The sequence below is a fragment of the Ahaetulla prasina genome, chromosome 1 (assembly GCF_028640845.1).
Source record: "Ahaetulla prasina isolate Xishuangbanna chromosome 1, ASM2864084v1, whole genome shotgun sequence".
Taxonomy (NCBI): domain Eukaryota; kingdom Metazoa; phylum Chordata; class Lepidosauria; order Squamata; family Colubridae; genus Ahaetulla; species Ahaetulla prasina.
This window is the reverse complement of record NC_080539.1, coordinates 96,368,913-96,395,852: the sequence shown is the minus strand read 5'-3', so window position 1 is coordinate 96,395,852 and position 26,940 is coordinate 96,368,913. Positions and strand designations below refer to the sequence as shown.

General features: G+C 40.8%; 1 protein-coding gene across 9 annotated transcripts in view; it reads left to right on the top strand.

Annotated features, from left to right (window-relative positions):
• The window catches only part of ESR1 (estrogen receptor 1), a 250,072-nt gene that overhangs the window by 85,506 nt on the left and 137,626 nt on the right, over positions 1-26,940 (top strand). For 6 of the 9 annotated variants that reach the window (XM_058169403.1, XM_058169428.1, XM_058169383.1 and 3 more), the window contains one exon: positions 14,157-14,662. In XM_058169403.1, coding sequence (XP_058025386.1) covers positions 14,229-14,662 — 434 coding nt within the window. In that variant the 5' untranslated portion in view covers positions 14,157-14,228. Of the gene's footprint in view, positions 1-12,208; positions 12,364-14,000; positions 14,663-26,940 lie in introns of those variants that run through there. The other 3 variants (XM_058169437.1, XM_058169375.1, XM_058169410.1) reach the window with 2 other exon arrangements.

The window sequence follows — 26,940 nt, the reverse complement described above, 5'->3', positions numbered from 1 at the left end:
CCAGTATCACATACCATTAACTCAGTGGTGAAATCCAATTTTTTTTACTACCAGTTCTGTGGGCGTGGCTTGGTGGGCGTGGCTTGGTGGGCATGGCAGGGGAAGGATGCTGCAAAATCTCCATTCCCACCCCACTCCAAGGAAAGGATACTGCAAAATCCCCATTCCCTCCCACTCTTGGCGGAAGGATATTGCAAAATCCCCAATTCCCATCCCACTCTGGGCCAGCCAGAGGTGGTATTTGCCGCTTCTCTGAACTACCCAAAATTTCCGCTACCAGTTCTCCAGAACCTGTCAGAACCTGCTGGATTTCACCCCTGCATTAACTGGCTGAAGTTACTGTCACTTCTAATTCAGCAATATACAGGTAGTTCTCGACTTACAATCGATTGTTTAGTTACAACGGCACTGAAAAATGTGACTTAAGACTGTTTTTCATAGTTACGACCTTTGCAGCATCCCCATGATCATATGATCAAAATTCAGATGGTTGGCAACTGGTTCATATTTATGACCTTTGCTGGGACTCAGAGTCACGTGATTCCCTTTTGCGACCTTTTGACAAGCAAAGTCAATGAGGAAGTCTGGTTCTCTTAGCAGCCAGGTTATTAACTTATCAACTGTGGTGATTCACTTAGCAAACTGTTGTAAAATGGGGCAAAACACACTAAACAAATGTCTCACTTAACAACAGAAATTCTGGGTCAATTGTGGTCGTACGTCAAGGACTACCGGTATTTATCCAATTGTAATGTTCTCAAGTTTGGTTGAAACTTCGAAAAAAATCAGTTCAACAATCAGTGTTTTTATTTATTTATTTATTTTATTTATTTATTTTGCCGAGTACATATTAAATAATATATATAAGTATAAGCATGAATTGAATACATAAAATGAATACAATTAAAGGGGACATTAGGACAGGAACTGTAGGCATGCTGGTGCTCTTATGCACGCCCCTTACTGACCTCTTAGGAATGGGGTGAGGTCAACAGTAGACAGTCTTAGGTTAAAGTTTTGGGGATTTTGGGAAGAGACCACAGAGTCTGGTAGTGCATTCCAGGCATTAACAACTCTGTTACTGAAGTCATATTTTCTGCAATCGAGTTTGGAGTGGTTCACTTTAAGTTTGTTTTTATTGTGTGTTCGTGTATTGTTGTGGTTGAAGCTGAAGTAGTCATTGACAGGAAGGACATTGTAGCAGATGATTTTATGAGCTATGCTCAGGTCATACTGAAGGCGGCATAGTTCTAAATTTTCTAAACCCAGAATTTCAAGTCTGGTGGCATAAGGTATTTTGCTGCGAGCAGAGGAGTGGAGGACTCTTCTTGTGAAATATTTCTGGACACGCTCTATTGTATTAATGTCAGATATGCAGTATGGGTTCCAGACAGATGAGCTGTATTCGAGAATTGGTCTAGTAAATGTTTTGTATGCTCTGGTTAGTAGTAATCTTACCGGAGAAGAAGCTACGCAAAATTAGGTGTTCATAAGAGATTAAGTGACATCAGTGATACACTGAAAGTAAATCAATTCTCAGGTCTCCATCTGAGGCTACTCGAAAAAATGTTTTTACGTATTCTAACAAGCAGATGTTCCAAAAGGTGTAATATGGTACCAACTTGTGAGTAGGAGTGTATTATGATGTTTCTCTTTCCTCTAGGGCCAATTACTGTCAGTGTTGCTGGGACAGAGTGGTCTAGCGCTAGAGTCCCATAAGGCCCTCTTCCTGCTTTTTTAAAAACAACTACAGGGAATTGCTGGGGGAGGAAATCCATCAGTCCTGGATGCAATACCAATCAGTAAGCTGATTTATTTATTTATTTTCTATAGCCACCTATTTCAACCAAGTGACTGGCAGCAAACAATTCTAAAATATTTAAAAGTATTAAAAACAGTACAAAATAAGTATATACAGAAGCCAAGACAATTATCATAATAATTATTAAGTGCAGGTAGTCCTCGAGTTACGACTACAATTGAGCCCAATATTTATGTTGCTAAGTGAGTTAAGTGAGTTTGCCCCATTTTACGACTTTTCTTGCCACGGTTGTTAAGTGAATCATTACATTGGTTAAGGTAATAACATGGTTGTTAAGTGAATCTGGATTCCCTATTGACTTTGCTTGCTTGTCAGAAGGTTGCAAAAGCTGATCACATGACACCAGGACACTGCAACCATAAATATGAACAAATAATTCTATAATTATCTATTGACTATTAGAATGGAGGAGGAGCAAGTAAAAGAATCCATGATAACATGGGCTAAAAACTTTGGGTATTCTATAGAATTGGACAAATGGCAAAAGTTGTGGGACTGACTATGTCCACTGCCTATAAAGAAAACCTATACAAAATGTTTTATGGATGGCACTTCCCTCCAGCAAGATTAGCTAGAACGTTTAAGAATATGTCTGCCAAGTGTTGGCAGTGCAACTAAACCTCGGGCTCCTACTACCACATGTGGTGGACATGCCCGAAAGCAAAAAATTATTGGACTAAAATACATACCTGAATAGAAAAAATGATAAAGAAACATATTAAAACCAGAAATATTCCTGTTGGGCATTATACCTAAATGAAAAATACAGTAAAAAGATTGTATATTTAATAGTACATGTGTTAACAGCTGCCAGAATCGTGTTTGAACAATGCTGGAAGGGCAAGGAGATCCCTACAGCAGAAAAGATGACAAAAATCTTGGAATGTGCAGAAATGAATAAACTAACACTTGAAATTAAAGAAAAGGAAGACACTGAATATTTTGAGATATAGGATCTGTTCTATTGATGGTTAAATATGAGAAACAGAAGTTAGAACTTCTAAAATTACAAGAGAAAGATTAATTTCACTATTAGGGTTCATTTTTGTAACTTATTAATTTTGATTAGTATTAATAATTGATCTATATTAATATGAGAGAAAAGCACTGTCATTACAAGATTACTGCTAGAGATTATTATTATTATTACTATGATGCGTATTACTCAAAAGAATTGTAACCAAACCACACATTGTTTATATGGATATTGAATATGTTGCTCTTTCTATTTATAATAATAATAATAATAATAATAATAATAATAATAATAATAATAATAATAATAATAATAATAATAATAATAGACATTTAATATGTGAATGCAGCAAAATCGCACAAACTGATTACAAAGCTAGACATGACCGAGTTGCTAAATTAATCCTCTGGTCATTATGTAAAAAATACAACTTACCTGTATCCAAAAATGGGATGGGAACATAAAGTGGAAAAAGTTATAGAAAATGAGAAGGTGAAGATCTTGTGGAACTTTCGAATACAGATGGACCGTCACTTGGAACACAACATGCCAGATATTACAGTTGCCGAAAACTGAAACGTACAATTTATTCACATCACGGTACCAGGAGATGACAGAGTCGAAGAAAAAGAACTGGAAAAGAATCATGAAATATCATGCCTGGCCATCGAAACTACACGGCTATGGATGAAACATGTAACTGTGATACCCATTGTCATCGGGGCACTTGGTACCATGTCCAAGAATTTTATAAAATACATTAACAAATTTCAGCTACCTGCAATAACACCAGCGGAACTGCAAAAAACTGTGCTACTTGGAACATCATACATCTTAAGAAGGTACTTGGTTGATACCTAGGATGCTGGCAGCAACCCGTATCAACCATTAGCACCAGTCAATGGTATTTGTGATGCATTTTTGAATGTTCAGTTGACGGAGTTTCATGTTTAATGAATAAAGTTAATAATAACAACAACAATAACAATAACAACAACAACAATAATAATACAAGTTGGCAAGCATCTGAATTTTTATCATGTGACCATAGGGATGCTGCAATGGTCGTAAGTGTGAAAAGTGGGCATAAATCACTTTTTTCAGAGCCAGTGTAACTTTGAATGATTACTAAACAAACTGTTGTAAGTCGAGGACTACCTGTCAAGACAAGAAGCAGGGCCCTTAACACATTTGGTTATACATTTGTGCCCCTGGCCAATCAAGTGAGCTTGTCAAAGTATTGTCTCAGAGGCCAAATTCCTCATATGGAATTGGGGGTATGCTCACATAGCTGAAATAAACAATGGACATCTGCCATTGTAGTTTCATTAAAGTATCCAAAATCAAGCACATAGCAAGACCCGTGTTTGGAGAAGGTAGATAATGTTACTTCCACCTGGGATCAGGGGGAAAAAAACCCCTAAAGTTATCTAGTCAAACAGATCGTGTTTGTGATGCTCATGTACTAATGTGTCATATTAGGAGTTGCAGTAACAATGACTACATTCTTGGAACCTTCTGCTTTCAAAGACATAAAATCTTGTGTTAGAGATGCTGGCCTTGTCCTTTTGTACCTTTTGAAGTAGTTGGTAAGCTTCATGTTAGTAATCTTTACAATAATCTTGAATCCCTGGAAAGAATTACACCATATTACAGCTGTGTGTGTGTGTGAAAGAGAGAGAGAGTGACAAGAATAGTGGTTTGTCCAATAATAGCTAAATGAATTCATGCCTGATTTATATTTTTGAAACGTTTATAAGCTGATTTTCAAGTCCAAGCCTTCACAACTCAACATCACTGAAAAGAATTTATTAGGCTTACCAGGAAAATATAGTATTATTATGAGAAAGCTGTTGGAAGGTCACATAAGCCTCACTGTATATCTGCATCTGTTTTTTATTTAATAATAATAATACTAAAAAGAGAATGGCTGAAGTGGATCAGGGCCACACAGGATGTGTAAAGAGAGATTTAATTATTCCCACTCTACCTATGAACGTCCCAAATTTAGTGTCTCCCATCTGGCACTTAGAGATTTACTAGTACTTCCTCGTGTATATGTTCGTATGTAAATTTCAGAGGACTTACGGGGAGGAAAATATTACATGCCACAATCCCCATTTGGTTTAGACTGCAAAACTGACTTTTGCATTTACAAACCAATAGGCCTGTGATGGCGAACCTATGGTACATAGGAAGTGGCACGCAGAGCCATCTCTCCAGGCATGCCAGCTGTCACCTGTTGCTCTTCTGGGTTCCAGCGCCGGCCAGCTAGTCTTCGCATGTGCGGGAGCGCTGGAAACCGGAAGACCAGGTGACTGGTGTGCATGTGCACGCTGGAAACTGGAAGCTCAGCTCACACCAGGGTACCGCTCTTCTGGTATCCAGCACTCCCGCATGTGCGCCCTGGGGAGCTGCTCTTCCAGTTTCCAGAGCTCCCATGTGCATGCACTCCCACTTTGGCACTTGGTGCCAAAAAGGTTCGCTATTCCAAGAAAAGACCTAGCTGTTTTAAAAGCTGCAGACAGGTGCTGTGTTGGCTCCCGCTCTTGCAATGTTTAAACCAAGCCTTTAAAACCTGGCTTTGTCCCCAGACTTAGTTACAAGGGGTAGTAGACCCTGGCAGCCAGAGCGTGGGTTGGTCCTTTAACTGACTGTTAATTTTCTCTAGACTATGCTTTGATGATCTATTTTCTGCTTATAGTGTGTTGTATTTTACTTTGTCAGCTGCCAGGTGTTGTAGCAAATTGGGCATCTTATCAATCTCAAATCTCATAAATCTCATAAATGCCATAAATAACTAAATGTTTGCATTCCTAAACGCCTCAAAATATGGTGTGTGTGTATTGAATTATTATAATTATTTGCAGATTCTGTATTTGAAAATCTGCCTATTTGTTAAAATGTATTTGTAGCCCAAAAATTAACACTTGCAGCATTCCTGTGGTCATTTGTGGAAATGCGCTGAAAAAATTGACTTGCCTTAACGTTCGCATTTCCAACTGAGATTCACCAAGATAACACTCTGCCTTCTTGTTATAGTTACAGTTCTTGTTACAGTTCTCATACAGTAAAGACATGAGCTGTATGTCCCTTGGGATCAATGGTTCAGTATCCACAACTTTATAAAACAGAAAGTCCTATAAAGAACCAACTGTATTTAATAGACTGTAAAGCAGGGGTGTCCAAACTTGGTCCCTTTAAGACTTTTGGACTTCAACTCCCAGAGTTCCTCAGCCAGCTTTGCTGGCTGAGGGACTCTGGGAGTTGAAGTCCAAAAGTCTTAAAGGGACCAAGTTTGGACACCCCTGCTGTAAAGCATTGCATGGCCTGACTACATACTTAGTAGAGCCTGCCTTTTTGACCCTGAGCCCCATGGAACCATTAGTACTTCTAAGAAAAGGCAGTCTTGATGAGAAGACGGACCAGTTGTAATTCAGTTGGAAAGAAAATTCAGATACTTGATGTTGCCACCAGTGGTGGGTTTCAAAAACTTTTACTACCGGTTCTATGGGTGTGGCTTGGTGGGTGTGGCTTGGTGAGCGTGGCAGAGGAAGGATACTGTAAAATATTACAGGATACTGTAAAATTTGAATAATAAATAAATAAATAAATCTCCATTCCGACCCCACTCCAGGGGAAGGATACTGTAAAATCTCCATTCCCTCCCTAATCCAGGGGAAGGTTACTGCAAAATCTCCATTTCTTCCCAATCAGCTGGGAATTGGGAGGTGGAGAATAGATGGGGCCAGTCAGAATTTTTACTATTGGTTCTCCGAACTACTCAAAATTTCCGCTACCGGTTCTCCGGAATTGGTCAGAACCTGCTAAAATCCACCTCTGGTTGCCACCAAAATATTTCTCGTGCTCTTCAGGATACATATATGGGTCTTCTGAAAGCCAGAAGGGAGCTTAAGGGGGAAGACCCAGGTTCTAGCTGTCCTTTAGGCCCAGAAGCCAGCTTGGTGACCCTGTCTGAAGCAGATCAGGGCCACACAGGATGTGTAAGGGGATATGTAATTATTCCCTCTCTAGCTATGAACCTTCCAAATGTTAATGTCTCCCATCATTTGCACTAGTGCCAGCCAGTCATTCCCTTTAAGCCTTAAATATTGTCAGGCTCTGTGACAGCTAGCTGAGAACAAAACCCTTTGCCACAACGTGCATTGATTGCTTCATTGTGTGAACGGCAGAGGGCACAGTGCAAAACTGCTATCAAGTGGAGCAAATGCTAGAAAACAGCAAACACACATAATGAGCTTTCTATACTTTGTAGTTCGAGTATGAGTGAAAAAAGAAAATTCAACTCTTAGTACCTTCAGCAAACCAGTGTCATTGGTCTCAGTTTTGCTCCCTACCTCTTAGCTTAAGTTTTTTTTTTGCTTTATATTGTCTCATTCATACTGGATTTATTCATAATGGCATTGTGTATTACTGTTCTTCTAAAGACAGCATCTGCAAGATGAGATTCAGACAGAGTCTGGGACTAATCAAATTTTATATCTAACTACTATGATAGAGTTTTGTTGCATACTTCAAGCTGCTTATTTGTGGTTTCCCTTCCAATGATGAATGGGACTGGAGACAACTGCCTGGCACAGTTTGATAACTCATCATGGCTAGTAAGCTAGAGGGTCTCTCTATCTGTATGTGTCTCTGAATGAGTGACAGTTTTCTACTGAAAAAATTATGATAGTTCGTCTTGCAATTTCATATGATATTTTAGTGGATGAGTGTAGAAATAATTTGACCACAATACCTATTCTAATGCTGCAAACTCCCTCCTGTTTCATAGCACATAGTCGAGAACTGAAGCCTAATTCCCTATAGATGTCCACAGGCAGGATAGAATAGGAGGCAAGTGAGAAAATTTATTGCGTTGTTGCAATGCAAACTCAACTCGTCCCTTTTTTTGTAGGCAACATCGCAACACAAGTACGAAAGGGCAGAGCTTGCACCATCATGTTACAAAACACATTTCATCATCTTGGCATTGCTCTGTTAGAGACAGACATTTATGTGAGTCTTTGTCATTTTAGTGAAAGAGAAGCAATTGAGATTCCGTTTCCCTTTGATGGAAATGAAACGAAATGAAAAAGCCTATTCCTTTCACTGGAGAGTTATAATCCTACACCTTTCTATTCTTTCAAAAAAAATTATTAGATATTTAGTTATTAATGGAGCAGGATAAACATGGCAATCATTACTTAATTATTGGAATCAATGTATTCTTTTTTAAAAGGGAACAAAAATCATTAGCATGATTCAGTGTAAAATATCCTCTATTCATATCAAAATGTCAAATTTCAAGTTTTTTGCTCTGGAGAATACTTAAGCATGTTTTCTTCCCAGCATAAATGTAAGTTAAAATCAGGATAGTTCCCTTCCTTTTCCTTCTCTTCTCCCAGCTGGAAGATATAATGTATAATAAAGGTACATGTAGTTATTTTCAGATTTACTAAGTTCATATCCCAACCTTACCTAGAACATTGTAGTATATAATAAAACACACAGACATGAAAGAGTAGAATCTCAATAATTTGTTTTTCAGGGCCAGTGGAAATGCTGGCAATTAGGGTCTGCTTCATTCTCATTCTATATATTAATATTTGCTTAGCAACACTCTTGTGATTCCCCTGCCCCCAATGGGTTTAAAGCAAATTATTTTAAAACATCTGTAGCCTTGTCCTAAAATAGTTCTCTCACCTCTGAAATTATAAAGTTTAGCTAAGTAATCACATCAGTTGTTTTCAGGTTTGTTAAGGTGAAAAAAATTATTTATGCTATTTAGTGTGCAGTTATTTGTTGATTTTTTTAAAAAAAACCACTACATTAGGTGAGAGAGATAATGAGAAAATGCACAGAAAGGTCTATGACTGGGTATGTTACTTAACAGTGTTCCTTTCTTGTAAAAGCAATTAGGAGTTTTGTGACATGTAAAAAAAACCTACAGATTGACTATTGCCTTTTCCATGCATCTGATTAAGTGGACTATGATGACAATTTGTGCAATTGTGTTATAAGTCTTTAGGGTTTCACAAGACTCCTCATTTGGTAGAAAGAAGACTACCATAATTACGGTATCCTCTAGTAATGATAACTCTTTCTTTAGCTGTCTACTTTAAACAGTGATGAACTTAAAATTCTAAAGCTAAAATAAGTTAAATACTTTAACTGTGAACATTTTCCTTAAACGTATAGGAGACATGTCTTCATTTGAACTTTCTTCTAAAAGACTTTCTAGTTAGTTCCTATGCCTCCTTAAATAAGATGACCCAACAGAGAATTTATTTATTTATTAAAGTCAAATTTATATGATGAAACTCAAGTGAGACTTTAGGACTGTTGGGTTTTTTAAAAGGCAAATTGTAATGGTATGACAGTTTTAGAGCTTCCTCTATTTTTTGCTGTCCTCTAGCAGCCCTCAGGATTTTTGCAGTCTAGATCTGAAGTCGTAGTTTAGTTGAGCACATCAACAGGAAAAAAGGAACTAGAAGAATTGATCAATGCTGCTTCCAGTCAGTCTCACCATACTAGGCCATCATCATTCAAAAATACCTGTTTCTTGTCACCTATTGTTTCCAGGATATTTATAACAACACATCTGTTCCTGGAGACCCACACTGCTGGACTGATTCCTAAACCTCCATTTTTCATGAGGTTCTTGTGGGTAATCTTTTGAAAAACACCAGTTGAGGACTGAATACTCTTACAGTCACAGCCCCCATGGAAATATAAGCAACATAATCAAACCCATCTTCTGAAGCTCATAAAACGTAACCACATTACTCAAGAGAATGTTTTTGGAAAGAACATATTTTTAACAAGGAAGGATATTCTTGAAAAGACTTGTAGAGAAGAACAAGTTGCTCAGTAAACCTTTTTGGCAGCCATTCTGCCTCAACCAGGTTATTTTTCTCAGCTGTCCCACTACTTCATATTTTATATCTCAAATGCTATTAATAAATACACCATTGGTAGCAAAGGAATAAGTGGATACAGAAACTCTCTTTGGCTCAGTAGATTATTGCATGTATCAAGAGAGGTATATATTTAGATAGTTTTGATTTTCTGTCATAAACCACTTGTTTTCTGCTTTGTCTCAAGAAGTGTAGCTACTTAAACTTGACTAGAGCTCATTAGCCATTTGTTTTACTTTAAATACCTGGTGGGTTATTATTCCCCCATTATGTATATATTTATTCAGCAGTTTGCTCTTGCTGAGTTTTTGCACTGCTTTGAAGGCAATAAGCATAAATACCTACTTATAAAAGCTTGCTGGCAGTGGATGTCTGAATGAATACATGGACAGTTCTAAAAATTATGGCCATATTTAAATCCATTTGGTTTTATAAATACTTGTGGGTATTGGGTAGCGTTAACTTTTGAAACAAATGACTCAGCTCCAATCATACAAATGATTTTGCAAAAACCTTAGCAGCCTTTGAGCAAATGACAGATGCCAAGCCTTACCATTTCTGTCAGGAAAGAATATACCACCAAAAGGAAGATGATCCTGAATTTCAGAATGACTCTCAAAGAACAACAGTGGAAAAAAACGAATGCAAACCCACTCAAATATCCTATAAATTACATGTAGTCGGCACTTAGCTGTAGAACTAGATGTATTTCAGGTCCTCAAAGTTGTGGCCATCAGTATCCCCATGGTCATGTGATGGTGATTTGGGTGCTGGGCAACTAGTGTGCATTTGTGATATTTGCAGCATCCCACATTCATATGATTAACCTCTGAGACTTTCACAGCTGGATTCCAAGAAGCAAAGTCGATGGGGAAGCCAGCAGGAGGTTCCAAGTCACAGTCACATGACCTTGCACTTAATGACTGTGGTTAATTTGCTTCAAGGCCACAGCTGGAACTGTCATCAGAAGTTGATGTGGTCACATAGCATCAATTTTGATGACCATGCCACATAGCAAAAGAGTTCCTAGTGCCTATTGCTGTCAGTAAGTGAGGACTGCCGCTTACCCTGTTCCCTTAATTTTTCAGCTCAGTAGACAACTCCCTCCACAATCAATCCAGGTCATACCCAAAACAAAAGTGCATATGTGACACATTGTATTTTTCAAAAATGTACACTCAAATATGCATAAAACTCAAAAAAGGCAGGAGCCCCCAAAACAATTAGAATGCATATTAACTTAAATAATAGCAAATTAAAACCAACTGGTAATGAAACAAGTTACCTCATGTGCTTGTCTGCACAAACCATTGTTTCTACATACTAGCTACTATTCTGTCACTCATTTACTTACTTACAGACAGGAGATTGCAAACTCAAGGACATCTATGGATTCTTTCTGTCATAAGTCTTATGGAGGTTTGAAGCACTCAGTCCCACATAATTAAGTTTCTGATTTTTGGGCCTGTTTAAAAAGTGTACTAGCCCTTTTCTGGGTTTTTTTTTCTCCTCTGTATACGGGTTGTCCTCGATTTATGGCTACAATTGAGCCCAAAATTTCAGCTGCTAAGGAAAGACAGTTGTTATGTGAGTTTTGCCCCATTTTATGGCCTTTCTTGCTACAGTTGTTCAGTGAAACATTACAATTACATTAAATTAGTAACATGGTTATTAAGTGAAATCTAGCTTGCCCACTGATTTTGCTCATCAGAAGGTCACAAAACGTGATCACATGACTCCAGGACACTGCAACCATTGTAAATACATGCCAGTTGAATTATGTATCTGAATTATGATCATGGGGGCCATGGCGATGCTGGAATGGTCGTGTGAAAAACAGTTGTAAGTCAGTTTTTTTCAGTGCAGTTACTACAATTTCAAATAGTCACTAAACGAATCCTACTTTGCTCCCTTGCTTTCAGTAGCCTCTTCCATTTCCTCTGTGCTCTCAATGAATGCCTACGTGCATTTCAACTATGCTGCCCGGAATGACAATTTCAGCAAAATTGGCATAGTTGGTATGTTGTTATGTTGTACATGATTAAATGCTAGTTATGGAGCCTGAGTTTCCCACTCTTTCACAGCTGCAACTATTTTATAATCGCTTTCCAGTCATCTAGACTCCTATTCCGTGGACACCTTAATGCCCCGTTTGCTCTTGACTTCAAAGTGAGCCTTTTTTCTTGTATCTTGATAAAATTGCATTTAAAAAAAAGAAACCCAACCATTCATCATACAGGTCTTTTTAAATGGTTAAGAGATTATGTAATTGCATTTGTGGTAATCTGTAACCTGTTTTCTGCTACAGGATTGATTCCAGCTTCAAAATAATTGCCAGCTGAAACATCTGTTTGTTTAACTAGTCTTCTATAGGAGGGTATAATACTGCTACATTACATGATTGGCTGAACAAATAAACTTTCTGCATGCATTAGCTAGCCTTTAACTTAGAGCATTTATGTAGCAATGCCATTCCGTTTCAAATTTCAGAAGATCGTGAGCAGAGAATTTCATTGCTGTCTCATGAAAACTGTCAATATATGAACACAGACCTACCCATTGATCGGTTCACTTGTTCTCAGAAGCATGCTTGCACTGTATTCAGATTGGTAGAATTTCTCTAGGATCTGCCTCTCTATAGCCAGGTATGTGACTTTTCTTTCTTTCTTTCTTTCTTTCTTTCTTTCTTTCTCTTTCTTTCTTTCTTTCTTTCTTTCTTTCTTTCTTTCTTTCTTTCTTTCTTCTTTCTCTTTCTTTCTTTCTTTCTTTCTTTCTTTCCCCCCTCAAATTTAAACTAGATGAGAGCAGTAGAAACTACACAAATAGATCAAGACTTCAGATTTAGAATAATACTTGAAATAATTTTCAGTCATGATAATTAGAAATGTTTTAGCAGTTGTATGAAAAATTATAGCTATGATCAATGCCATGTTGGGATTGCTTTGCTATATTTCGAGAAAATCTAGGACTTCATTGGATTTCAGATATTGTTAACCTGTGTCCTGCAGAATTGGCAAATGTATGTTGCATACTTAACAGAGACATTTTTGTCATAATTCATAACATTGTTTTAAACTATTTCTTATCAGAACTGATTATCAGTTCAGTCCTGTGCATGTATAATATATGTCTAATTAAGCAAGAAAACTTAGAGTACCTAATAAAATTTTTTTCTTTGAAATAACCTAATCTGGTTAATTCAAATTGGCTAACAAAAATTTGAATATTTTAGTATCAGGGAAAAAGTAAATTGTATCAGCTGTTATATTACTATAGACATTTATGAATGATGTAGAAGTACATAGTTATCCATTGGCAAAAATAGGCTGGACAAATAAATTATTTTATAGAGTTAGTTAAGTATATGATATAGTAAAATAAATATTCTAATTCTCTTTTAATTACTTTTTATTTGAGCGTGCCAAAATCTATTTAGGTTAATATTTCCAAAATGATATTTTTTAATCTCCAAACTAAATATGTAATGGGAAACTCAAATACTCCAAATGAGTTTTTGTTTTGTTTTTTGCTGGATTTCTCTTCTTCTTATAGCTCATGTGCAATTATGTGACCAGTGCATGTTTAGTTTTCATTTCTATATATTTGGATTCATTTAAAATTCACATCAAAGACTTATGCTGATAATGAATATGAAACAACAGCAAGTTTAACTTATCTTTCTTTTTCCTTTTCTTTCTTTTTTTCTTTTTTAAAAAGTACTGGGCTGTAGCTAAATAACAGAAATCAGGATAACTGTAGCAAGCAAGTATGTTTGTGTGCCTTTTCTCCTACATAGATATAGTCCACCCTTTCATTTCTGTTTGCTGGAAGTTGATGGTTTGTGGCTGGCTGCACCCAGGAGCAAGTGCAGCCACACAAACAGACTTTGTCATACTGTATCTCTGTTACACTGTAGTCCTACTCAGGGTCATTGCACTGTACACATTACATATTTCTAGCAAACATGAAGATGAACAAAACAAGGAGTCTAGATAAGCGGAGATAAATTGGAGCCAGCTTATTACTAAATACAGTGTAAAATGGACAGAGCTTTGAATCGGCGCTGCTCTAGACTTTTCTCCCGTGCCTGTTTTTGACTGCTGGAACCACATATAGTGAAAAAATTAAATGACTAGAATAGTAGAACAATTATTTGGTAGAGATCCAGAAGCAATTGTGTTTGGAGTGATGTTTAAACCAATGTCAGGGAAGGCAAATACCTGGCTCAATGCCAGCACCTTTGTAAAGCATATTAGCTCAGATGAAAAGTTAGACTCCGAGGCAGAAAGAGAGAGCCAAAGAGCTCCCGGTGCTTACACTCACCTTGCTTGTGTCTTCTTCTGGGCTGGGATTAGCTGGATACATGCATGGTTGCATAACGTGGTTGAGGAGCACACTTTTGCCAAATGTTTCCATTCGATTTCTGCTCCTTTTCCAGGTGGAGAGCCGGCTGCTGATTCCTCTTCAAGCTCAGAACCTAGATAATGCGACGTGTTCACTGCCACTGATAATGACCATGACCCTTCACACAAAAAGCTCCGGCGTTGCCTTATTGCACCAAATACAAGGCAATGAATTAGAGCCTCTCAACAGACCACAGCTGAAGATTCCTCTGGAACGACCGATAAGCGAAATGTACGTGGACAGCAGCAAGACTGGGGGGTTTAACTACCCAGACGGTGCTGCCTACGATTTTTCCACTGCCGCTCCAGTGTACAGCTCAAGCAGCCTCAGTTATGCCCCTAACAGTGAATCGTTTGGCACCAGCAGCCTGGGAGGATTTCATTCCCTGAACAATGTTCCCCCAAGCCCTGTTGTCTTTTTACAGTCGGCTCCACAACTTTCACCTTTTATTCATCACCACAGCCAACAGGTACCTTATTACCTTGAGAATGAAGCAGCCAGTTTTGCCATGAGGGAAGCTGCCCCAACAGCGTTCTACAGGTAAATCCTGTCATTGCTTTCTTTCTTTCTTTCTTTCTTTCTTTCTTTCTTTCTTTCTTTCTTTCTTTCTTTCTTTCTTTCTTTCTCTCTCTCTCTCTCTCTCTCTCTCTCTCTCTCTCTCTCTCTCTCTCTTTCTTTTAAAAAAATACAGTATATAAAAAGTTAAGGCAAGGAAGGGGGAAATTCAATGTTAGAATGGGTATGCCTTCAGGATAGTTGAGTCACTGCTGAATAATTAGACATTGTGTTAGCGTCTTGAAAATTAAAAAATCTCTGTTATGACTATTAAGCAACTACTATTGCTGTGTATGCTAGAAATGAAGGGCTTATGAAAAACAAATCAGATTTCCAACAGAAAATCTGCAGCACTGGGGAAAAACCAGAACAGAAGCCCCAATACTGAGTTACAAAAACAATAAACTGAAGCAAAACAAAAACTCCCCAAAGTGGAGACACCGGGAAGTTAAAATGAACGATGCAAACTTCAGGTTTTGGCTCCTCTCAGTCCAGGCTGTTCCTGCTCTGAATTTATGTAGCTAAATTTGCACTCCATTGTCGGAAATATTTTGTTCCTTTAAATTGCACTGATTGACTTTTAGATAAAATGTTCAGGATACCTGATGATTAACCTTCACAAACAGTCATAACTGACATAATGAGAGTATAAAACGGCCTTTGGAAAGTATGTTTAAGGCTTTGGAATGGAAGGCTCTTTCTTTGTGCACACAGAAAGTGATTTTAAACAGTTTTTTTCCAAATGTATTTTCTCTACAACTCCTCGTATTCTCATCGAAGAGTTAAGACCTAATTTTAAACAGTCACACACACACTTTTAGGAAAACAAGGGGGAGTATACCAGATCATTATTTTAGTAGGCCTGCAGCTGTAAAGAGGCTCTGGAGGTCTTTGAAGTAGGTGGCTGCTTCAATGGTGTCAAGATAATAAAAACAAAACATAGCAGACATTGTTTCACTCTGTCAGGTTTATAATTAGCTAATGCAGAATTAAAATGAAAACATACAGATATATGCACTATGCATAATGGATTTAGGATCAAGCTACCTATCATGCTATATTTGCAGTGCGCAGTTGCTCTTTTACTTTCTAATTATTCAAAAGCAAGTATGTGTGGCTCCTAATCTGGGTCAAGTCCGCCACATGTAGAGTAAAGATTTTAAGTTCATCTCGTAGCTATTTGTCTTCCTAGTTACTATCCATTAAAAAAGGAGAAGCAAAGAGACCCTCCGTTGGTTCCTGAATGAGAATTTGGAAAAAAGGCAGTGGGACAAATGTGTGTGTGTGCATACTTACACACATCCGCACAGAGAATAGGCAGCAGAACTTAACATAAATGCATAAAAATATGTCTGCATTATTGAAAAGAATATCCCAATGGGGATAAATGTTCTCCATTTGTTATTTTGTTTAATGTTCTGCAATAAAATATGGGCTTAATTTGCATAGGTGGAAATGAACCTATGTTAAATGTTAAATGTTCGGTTATTCTGCTTTTCACTTTCCATTCCTAGACATTTTAGAAAATTTGTGACTGCTGCTTTACAAACCATAATTGGTATGTGGTTGATTTCGTGCCCTATTTATACCGCAGAATATTTTTTTAAAAAATCCTTGAACTCTGGGTTAAATACTTACCTTGCTAATTTTAAACATTTAGCTAATTATACTCTTTCTAGATATTGGTCAGAAATGAAACCAATGACAGTTACGGAAAAAGAAAGGGAATAGAAACTGTGGAATCCTTGGTGTTCTCTGACCTTGGTTGTTTTCTTGAAGATGTTTCATTACTCGAAAAGAAGTCAGTTACAGATCCAACAGATGCACTCATTTTGTAGGGATAACAAGAAAAACTTACTTTAACTTACCAGATGAAAGACTGAAATCAGGAAGATAGATCTGAAAGTGTTTCTCACCTGAATGGAAAATGTGCCATATGTAGTGAGGCCACACGTGGCTTTTGAGGAATGGCCATATCTTGATTATCTATGTTGGTGACTTGTAGGGTGGGAAAAAAGCACTCCATGTTTCCTCTCGGCAATGGTCTTTTTAGCAGCCCTAAAAAAAACCAGCACTTGATTAATACTGCATTTGAGGAATGCCCAATGCCTGTAATTCCATTAGGCCAAATCCTCAAAAGTGGGGATTTTGCTGAGAAACTTTGTTTAAAACTAGTAGCAGAAGATGATGGGTGTCCCCAGACAAGTAGCATACGAAACTGCTATCCCTATCATTGGCTGCTTTGGGCAGTTTAAAGGGACTCAAGGCTAAGACTAGATTTCTTTGTTTGAGCCTAAGGATACCATTCTCCTTCCATGTATAGGAGGCAGTATATTTATAGCAGATGTTAAGGACAATAGGGGATGAATCACCTGAATTGATGACTGCTTCTCTTCATTGGAGGAGAAAACTGTATAGGCCATTTTAAGGATTTGGACCGTCAACATATTGAAATGGGCATATATTTTTGCTTTCAACAAGCCAGGGAATTTAGGAGGAACACCTGCCTCTGATGTTACCCAGATGTTTGCTATTCTAATTTTGCCCAAACAACTACTTGGACCTGAGGATCTGAGTTCTGTTTCCTCAATACATTTTTACTGGGAAAGGGAAGGGAAAATACTTGATATTCTAGAATGTGATCTTACCATTTGTAGTGCGACATAATATTTCCTTTTGGTGTAATTTTCTAATTCAGGCAATGGGAACATTTTAACAAATATAGCAAATATATAAGTGAATTTTGAAAGGTCTTAGGACCTAAGGAGTGATAGGGAGCATGGTGTGTTTTTTTGCTATGACATTCTTCAGGTCCAAAAGATTTTGCAGTCTTGTATCCGTTCATTTTTTTTAATTAAATATTCTTGGTAAATTTAAAGACTGATATTAAGTTAAATTACTGCTCTGATTTGTTAATCTAGATGCTTTTAATAGCTATGCAGTGCTTGTAGCACCTGTGTCTTGAATGGGTCAGTGATATTATTTTAATAATTACGCAGTGCACTTCTGCATAGGTTTATTTAAAAATAAACCCAAATAGCCTTCAGATTTATTCCCAAAAAGAGTGAGGACATGACTACTGGTTTATCTATCTGTGTCTTATATATTTGGTGCTGTTTTTTTTAAAGCTAAATTTTCATTAGCCTTGAGGGAAATAGTTTAGTCTTGATAAAGTGTTATTTATTATGTTTGTGGTCAGGAAATTTCTTTTGTGTATTTTCCTTCTACGTTGGCTTCCTTTTTTGCAGATTTCTTTCATTTTATTTTATTTTTGGTAATGGTAATATAACACATCCTGGAAATAATTTATTCAGAAATAAATTTCCCTGAAATGTAAGTTTATATACATACATACATACATACATACATACATACATATATACATACATACATACATACACATATATACACACACTTACATTTCAGGAAAATTTAAATGTAACTTTATATGTATATATAAATTTATATATATATTGATGGCTCTATTATCGTGTTTATTTGAAAACAAATTCTATTTTGTTTGATTATAGCCTTGCCAAAATGATTGTATATTCACAATCTTCCTTGAATTATATGACTAGAAATGAATTATTCCCAGGTTCAGAGGTTGTGCTTTGCCTATGAATTTTTGTCTAATGCAAATTAAGTAGTGTAATAGATATTATGACTAGATGTTATTACAATAAAGCTGGAATATTAATTTTTATCTTTGGCTGTTGAAATAATAAAACAAGAGAGAGTTTAGCCTTGCATTCTTGATTCACAAAGTGACCAATATAGAGTTGCATAGGAACTGGGCAGAAAAAAATGTTTTCCTATGATTAATTCTAAATTTCATATAGTAACTGAAAGCTGTCTACAGAGAACAAAAGACAATGTTACTACTGATACTTTTTACTGGGAGTCTCTTATGAAGATGCTTCTATAAAAGGTTATAGTTGTAGACGGTTTTTTAAATATCACATCTGCTTGAAATATGTACACTGGTAACATTGATAAGCTACTGACACTTTTCTATTCTCCTAGTCTGAATTCACTTTTTTCAGTATGCAGAAATCATAAAGATAGTAGAGGAATGCTGTTTTTCAACTTCATTACCTTCATTCCTTCATTTTTGCTGCACACAGCTCTATGGAATTAGCTCATGGTGGCAGCCAAAGAAGAATCTTCTGTCTTCTACAAGGTTTTTCTTTTCTTGGCTGCAAAATGGGGAAAAAAACATGAGATGTATCCAACTGTTTTCACCTGGCGCAGATAATGATTGGGTTCACTTTTTAATCTAGTTCTAATCTCCCTGCTCATCTTCCCATTAGCTTTGATGACATTAGGACATCAAGCTTTGTTTAATAAAGCTTGAGCATTTATTTCCACCTTTGAATGTTTCATAAATAAATCACAGAGATGGAAACAGATGTGCTCGAATCCTCAGCTCACAATTGCTTTTCTGTAACTTTCCACTGATCACCTAGTTGTTGGATCTGAAGGTACATGCAATTCAGTGGCCTCTTAGCTGAGAGGAAGCTTTGCAATGTTTCATTGTCCAGATTATCAGCCTAGTCATGGGCATATAATTGAGCAGGATTTATTGGTAGAACTCTAAGCGATTTGCAGTAGAACAGCAAATGTCTCCCAATTGTTCAAAAACTATCAGAGTTAAATTATCTCAATCTAAATTAGACAGCCAATCCCTAATCCACTGTTTTTCAACCTTGACAACTGTAAAATGTGTGGACTTCAACTCCCAGAATTCCCCAGCCAGACATCCTGTTCCTAAACCAACCAGTTCCTAAGGTTGAGAAATATTGCCCTAATCTGTGGGAACATGAAGATCTTATTTGAATATGTATTACATGGATCATGGAATCCAACAGGATTGTTCTCCTGGAATCACCATTTTGCATCTGCTTCCACTGCTTGTTTTTAGAGTGTTGTCCTCCCATGTACTAATCTGTTGATCAGCTGTATTATTCCTACTCATATTTTGGCCTGGTGATTTATCTCTAGATTTATTTTTATTTTATTTATTTTTTCAAATTTATATACCGCCCTATCTCCCTAAGGACTCAGGGCGGTTCACAGGCAGTTAAAATACATATAAATACAGATTAAAAAACAACAATTAAAAAACTTATTCTATTGCCCAAATTTAAAATAGTATAAATAATAAAAACCCCTTAAAACCCATAACTTTAAAATCTAATCCAGTCCCGCGCAGATAAATAAGTGTGTTTTAAGCTCGCGACGAAAGGTTCGGAGGTCCGGAAGTTGACGAAGTCCTGGAGGAGTTCGTTCCAGAGGTGGGAGCCCCACAGAGAAGGCCCTTCCTGGGTGTCGCCAGACGGCACTGCCTAGCTGACGGCACCCTGAGGAGTCCCTCTGTGAGAGCGCACGGTCGGTGAGAGGTATTTGGTAGCAGTAGGCGGTCCCGTAAATAGCCCGGCCCTATGCCATGGAGCGCTTTAAAGATTGTCACCAGCACCTTGAAGCGCACCTGGAAGGCCACAGGTAGCCAGTGCAGTCTGCGCAGGATAGGTGTAACACGGGAGCCACGAGGGCTCCTCTATCACCCGCAGCTGCATTCTGACTAACTGAGCCTCCGGATGCCCCTCAAGGGAGCCCCATGTAGAGAGCATTGCAATAATCCAGGCGAGACGTCACGAGGCGTGAGTGACCATGCATAAGGCATCCCGGTCTAGAAAGGGGCGCAACTGGCGCACCAGGCGAACCTGGTGGAAAGCTCTCCTGGAGACGGCCGTCAAATGATCTTCAAAAGACAGCCGTTCATCCAGGAGAACGCCCAGATTGCGCACCCTCTCCATCGGGGCCAGTGACTCGCCCCCAACAGTCAGCCGAGGACTCAGCTGACTGTACCGGGATGGCCGCATCCACAGCCACTCTGTCTTGGAAGGATTGAGCATGAGCCTGTTTCTCCCCATCCAGACCCGTACGGCTTCCAAACACCGGGACAGCACTACAATAGCTTCATTGGGGTGGCCCGGTGTGGAGAAGTACAGCTGGGTGTCATCAGCGTACAGCTGGTACCTCACACGAAGCCACTGATGATCTCACCCAGCGGCTTCATAGATGTTGAACAGAAGGGCGAGAGAATCGACCCCGCGGCACCCACAAGTGACGCGCCGCGGGGCCGACCTCTGCCCCCCTGTCAACACCGTCTGCGACCGGTCGGAGAGATAGGAGGAGAACCACCGATAAACGGTGCCTCCCACTCCCAATCCCTCCAACCAGCGCAGCAGGATACCATGGTCGATGGTATCGAAAGCCGCTGAGAGGTCTAATAGGACCAGGACAGAGGAACAACCCCTATCCCTGGCCCTCCAGAGATCATCCACCAACGCGACCAAAGCCGTCTCCGTGCTGTAGCCGGGCCGGAAACCGGACTAGATAGACAGTTTCATCCAGGTGCAGGGGAAACTGATATGCCACCATACTCTCTACAACCTTCGCCGGGCGGGTTGGAGACCGGACGATAATTACCTAAGACAGCCGGGTCCAGGGAGGGCTTCTTGAGGAGGGGCCTCACCACCGCCTCTTTCAAGGCGGCCGGAAAGACTCCCTCCAACAAGGAGGCACTCGTAATCGCCTGGAGCCAGCCTCGTGTCACCTCCTGAGTGGCCAGCACCAGCCAGGAGGGGCACGGGTCCAGTAAACACGTGGTGGCATTCAGCCTACCCAACAACCTGTCCATGTCCTCGGGAGCCACAGGGTCAAACTCATCCCAGAAAATGTCACCAAGACCACCCTCAGACGCCTCATCTGAATCGTCGCAATTTTGGTCTAGACCGTCTCGAAGCTGAACGATTTTATCGTATAGATAACCGTTAAACTCCTCAGCACGTCCCTGCAACGGGTCATCCCGCTCCCCCTGGTGAAGGAGGGAATGGGTCACCCGAAACAGGGCGGCTGGGCGGTTATCTGCCGACGCAATGAGGGAGGAGGCGTAGCAACGCCTCGCTTCCCTCAGTGCCACCAGGTAGGTCCTAGTATAGGACCTAACTAGTGTCCGATCAGCCTCTAAACGGCTAGACCTCCAGGAGCTCTCTAGGCGTCTTCTCCGGCGTTTCATCCCCCTCAGCTCCTCGGAGAACCAAGGAGCCGGTTGGGATCTGCGCCGGGTCAGAGGCCGCAGAGGCACGACACGGTCTAAAGCCCCAGCCGCAGCCCGTTGCCAGGCTGCGGCTAGTTCCTCTGCCGTGCCGTGAGCCAGACCCTCAGGAAGTGGCCCAAGCTCCGTCCGGAACCTCTCCGGGTCCATCAGGCGCCTGGGACGGAACCAACGTTGTGGCTCCATCTCCCTGCGGTGTTGAGTGGCGGTCAGAAAGTCCAGGCGAAGGAGAGTGATCTGACCATGACAAAGGTTCTATGACTACATCTCTCAAATCCAGATCCTTCAACCACTGACCAGAGATAAAAATAAGATCCAGAGTGCCACCCCCGATGTGAGTGGGGCCATCCACTACTTGAGTCAGGTCCAAGGCCGTCATGGAAGCCATGAACTCCCGAGCCACTGTCGATGACGAGCCGGCCGATGGCAAGTTAAAGTCCCCCATGACTAAAAGTCTGGGGGTCTCCACTGCCACCCGGCAAGCACCTCCAGGAGCTCGGGCAGGGCAGCTGTCACGCAGCAAGGAGCCAGGTACGTGACCAGCAAGCCCATCTGATACCTATGACCCCATCTCACAAGAGGATTCACACCCGGCGATCTGAGGTACAGTGGTCTCCTCGGCTCTAGACTCTCTTTAATAGCAACCGCCACCCCCACCCCTACCCTGGGCCTCGGCTGATGGAATGCACGGAAACCCGGTGGGCACATTTCGACCAGGGCACGCCTTCAGTGCCCAACCAGGTCTCCGTAACGCCTATAAGATCCGCGGCGCCCCCCTGGATAAGATCGTGTATTAGGGGGGCCTTATTGGCCACGGACCGTGCGTTGCATAACATAAGACGAAGGCCCAGGCTCTGAGGGTCTTGACCATCCGGGGAACGGGAAAAGTCAGAGGGATCGGGGCACGCGATCGCTTGCAGACATCGAACGCGTGACCCCCTAGACCGATACGATCCCCCCCTTCCGCCATATCTGCCCTCCCACTTACCGTGCAAATGGAACCATCCTCACGGAAAGGAACACATTCCCCCCCCATAACCTCTGAACCCACTAAATAATCGCCACGAGCACGCGCAGGGACTGGTTTCCCTCCCGACGGGCTGCCCCCAATACCCACCCTAACCCTCCCACCCACCCCGACACTACCTCCCCCTCCAACCCAAACCCGTCAGTTCCCGCCCTCCCCTTAAAATTCCCATTAAAATTCCCCTTAAAAACCCGATTAAAATAATTAATTAAAAATCCCCTGAGTCTCCTATTTTTGGCATGCCATCTCTCGGGGTTCCAAAACCCGTCCTCAAGATGGGCCCTCGATAATGTGGGGGGCCAGACCCGCGAGAGAGGGGAATCTCGCAGGGCAAGAAGGTCAGCCGCTGTAAATGTCCGCATGATAAAAGTCCAGCAAACAGACCCATCCTGGACCTGTCAAGATGGAAATTGACGCACCAGTAATTCCGAGTGGAAGACAGACGGGATATAGGTCTTGGGCGGTGGATAAACAAACCGCCATGATTCAGTCAGAGCTCCAACCCCTCATCTCCAATCCCGAGGGGTGGTCTATGGGCGCGGAAGGGGGGAGAAGGATATAGTCCTACAATAGTCAAGCTAGGATTGTCCAGGACCATCCTCAATTCCCCCAGCTGGGGACCAAAGGTCTTCAGAAGATCCCCTTGCAGCCAGCCCATGGGCATCCTCCAAGATGGTAAAAAGGTGCCTACATGGCCCGTGATCGTCCTTCAGGTTGACAAAGAGGCCGAAACACGCGCCTAATGGGCCAAGCTGCTCCACCGACGAGACATCTCTCTCCAAAAGTCCGGGGGGGGGCAAAGGACTCAAAAAGCCCCCATAGACGGTCCATAGACGTCCTCTAGATGGTAGGGAGGGCGTCCCCTAGACCCGTGGACAACCTTCAGGATGGCAAAGAAGGCGACCATCGGGCCTCTTCGTGGCCGCTAAGCCAGGCCGCCAGCTGGAATAGGCCACTCACCCGCCGGGTTTGCTGGGTCATGCCACAGTTCGCCGGGCCCAGTCAACCACCAACAGGCTAGGCCATGGCCAAGCCGGTCCAACCAGGCCGCCGCCACCGCCGCCACCGCCACCGCCACCGACACTACCGCTGCCGGGGGGAAAGAGCCTCCAGGCCAGGCCGCCGCCGCCACCGAAGAACTCGGCCGCCGCCGCCGCCACTGCTGGAAAAGGCCAGGCTGCCCACACCACCTGCACCGCAGACGGAGGGGACAAAGGGGAGAAAGGCTCTAAGGCCCCTCCCGAAGCAGGGCCAAGCCAGGCCGCCGACCACCGCCGCCGGAGAACCGCCGGCAAAAACCGGCCGCCACCACCGCCACCGCCGCCGCCGCTGGAAAAGCCGGGCCGCTGCCGCCCAGCCAGGCCGCTGCCGCCCGGCCTGGAGAAGGCCGGACCGCTGCCGCTGCTGGAAAAGGCCGGGCCGCTGCCGCCGCCGCCACCGCCACCATTGTCGGCCACACCGCCGCCGGAGGGAGAGCGCTCCGGGACTCCTCCTGAGGGAACCCGGAGACGCCCCGCCTCAATTCGCCCATCCTCCGACTCACCGCACTCTCTTCTACCCGGGCGGGGGGTCCAAGCTGTCAAAAAGACCCCCCCCACCCGGTCCGGCCCGAAATAGGCCCGTCGCCGCATCAGCTGTTCAGCGGTGCGGCCGCCATCTTGGGCATGCGCAGAAGGGCATTTCTCAGTTCTTTACATCTGCCCCATATTGTTCTTTCATTGTTCTTTCAGGATGGGAATATTCACTAAGGTGAAGATGAACTAGAAAAATCTTTATTTGGTCTTGTTGAATAGCTGCTTTTTTGTGGAAAGCTTTCTAGAGCAGGGGTCTCCAACCTTGGTCCCTTTAAGACTTGAGGACTTCAACTCCCAGAGTCCCTCAGCAGCTGGCTGAGGGACTCTGGGAGTTGAAGTCCTCAAGTCTTAAAGGGACCAAGGTTGGAGACCCCTGCTCTAGAGACAGCTTAGCCATAACTAAGATAGGAGATATGGTTGGCCATATCATTGGCAGCTGTGTGGCTTCAGCTACTATGGCTCTTGGAGCCACAAAACTTAACTTTTGTGCTATTTGTTATGCTTCCTGTAAGAAATTGGAGTACCTCTCGAATATATGGATGAAAAAACAGTCCAAAGAAGTATTTGTGCCTTAGACAGCAACATTTATTATAGAGTTATGGTAGCACAATGGTTAGAATGCAGTATTGCAGGCTAACTCTGCCCACAGCTAGGAGTTTGATTCTGACCAGCTGAAGATTGACTCAGTCTTCCATCCTTCTGAGATCAGTAAAATGAGGACCCAGATTGTTGGGGGCAATATTCTGACTTAGTAAACCACTTAGAGAGGGCTATAAAGCACTATGAAGTGATATATAAGTCTAAGTATTATTGCTAGGGCTATCACTATTTTGATCATTCACTATTAAAATCCTTAATACCGTGTATCATTATTCCTACCATTGTTTATATCCTTCTACCAGATCAGGAAGTCTTTATATCCTATCCCATTGTTGGGTCGGTAGATTGTCCACAGCTTTCCTAAATCTGATACCTTCTATGTCTTGGGTTCTCAGTCATAATAATAGGTACCCTAGTTTAATCAAATAATTAGCTATAAAAATAACATTGGAATTAATAATGTTAGCAATGTGAGGGTGAGGGTGGCAAGAGTTTAACGATTTGCGTGAATAATTTGGCCATCAGAAAATAGGTGATTACATTTGTATTTTATTTAATGGAGCTCTAATTAATGGGATTAGATTTAGCGCATGTTCATTATATTACTTTATCATTTGTGAAAACAAGGCAAGAGTTATATTACATTATCATTTGTGAAAGCAAGGCAAGAATCTGCTGTATTTAAAATATATGATCACTTTTGTTTATTTAGAAATGTTGTTTTCTGCAACATTTAATGCAATTTGAAATGGCCAAATATCTATTTTTAAAATTTATTACTGGACATAACTGAAACAGAATGAAGCATTTTTAAATCCAGTGTTTTACTTACATTTGTCCCACTGAAGCTAATAAGACTAAAAAGAGCTCAACTGGGCTGGAGTTTGGGCTAATTTCCACCATTTGTTGAAATATCAATACAGGTACATTTGTGAGAAAATTTGGCTTATCATTATGCTACTCAAAATTGATAATTAATATTTAAATAGTGTGCCCATTAGTAAAATGAATATTACTGTAGTTTACCTGTTCCCAGTTCCACCACTTGGGCCTTGAAACAGCATTGCTCAGCCAAGATTTCAAACACACAATTTTGTTTGCAGAGTCCACTACGTTTAGATTGCACAATATGCGGAGCATCAAATAACTTGTCACAAGATAAAGGCACACATTTTATTTTTACTTTCTTCTCTTAACAACATAAAACCTTTCCCCCTCTTCTTTTTTCCTCCTCCTTCCCCATAACTCGCTTATACCCAAACTCTCAGTTTTTGCAGTAGGGTTAAGGCTTTTTAATATATTATATGAAAAATCTCATATGCATAGATGATACTGTAAGCATAGATATACTAATGCTTATGCATGGGGAATTATCATAGCTCAGTAGAAGTATTCTTCTCCATTCTTCCCATGTATCTGTTTCCAGAGAGGTATCATAATTAACTATCAGCAGAAATTAAAAGTCTGTATATATTTTTTATATTGACAAACTCTTCATTTGTTCTGAATATTAAGAATTCAGATATTAAGGATTTATCCCATTGAACTGAAGAGCTTCCCCTATGACATGAATAACTTTAACCTCCAAGGTAGCTATGTAATGAAAACGGTGATAAAATATTTTGATGTATAGAAGAATGTATATGAAAAATGGCTATAGAAGTAATGATATGAAAACAATGTAATTTCTACCCGTGTTTCCCCGAAAATAAGACCCTGTCTTATATTTTTTGAACCCTGAAATAAGCGCTTGGCCTTATTGTCATGTGCTCAAAAGCTCGATTGGGCTTATTATCAGGGAATGTCTTATTTGGGGGGAAATAGGGTAAACTTTTCCCCTTTACTTCAATCAGGATGCCCTACACATGTTAAAATTCTATAAAACAATGTATTAACTTGAAATATATGTAAAAAAATTGAAATAGAGTAAGAAATCATT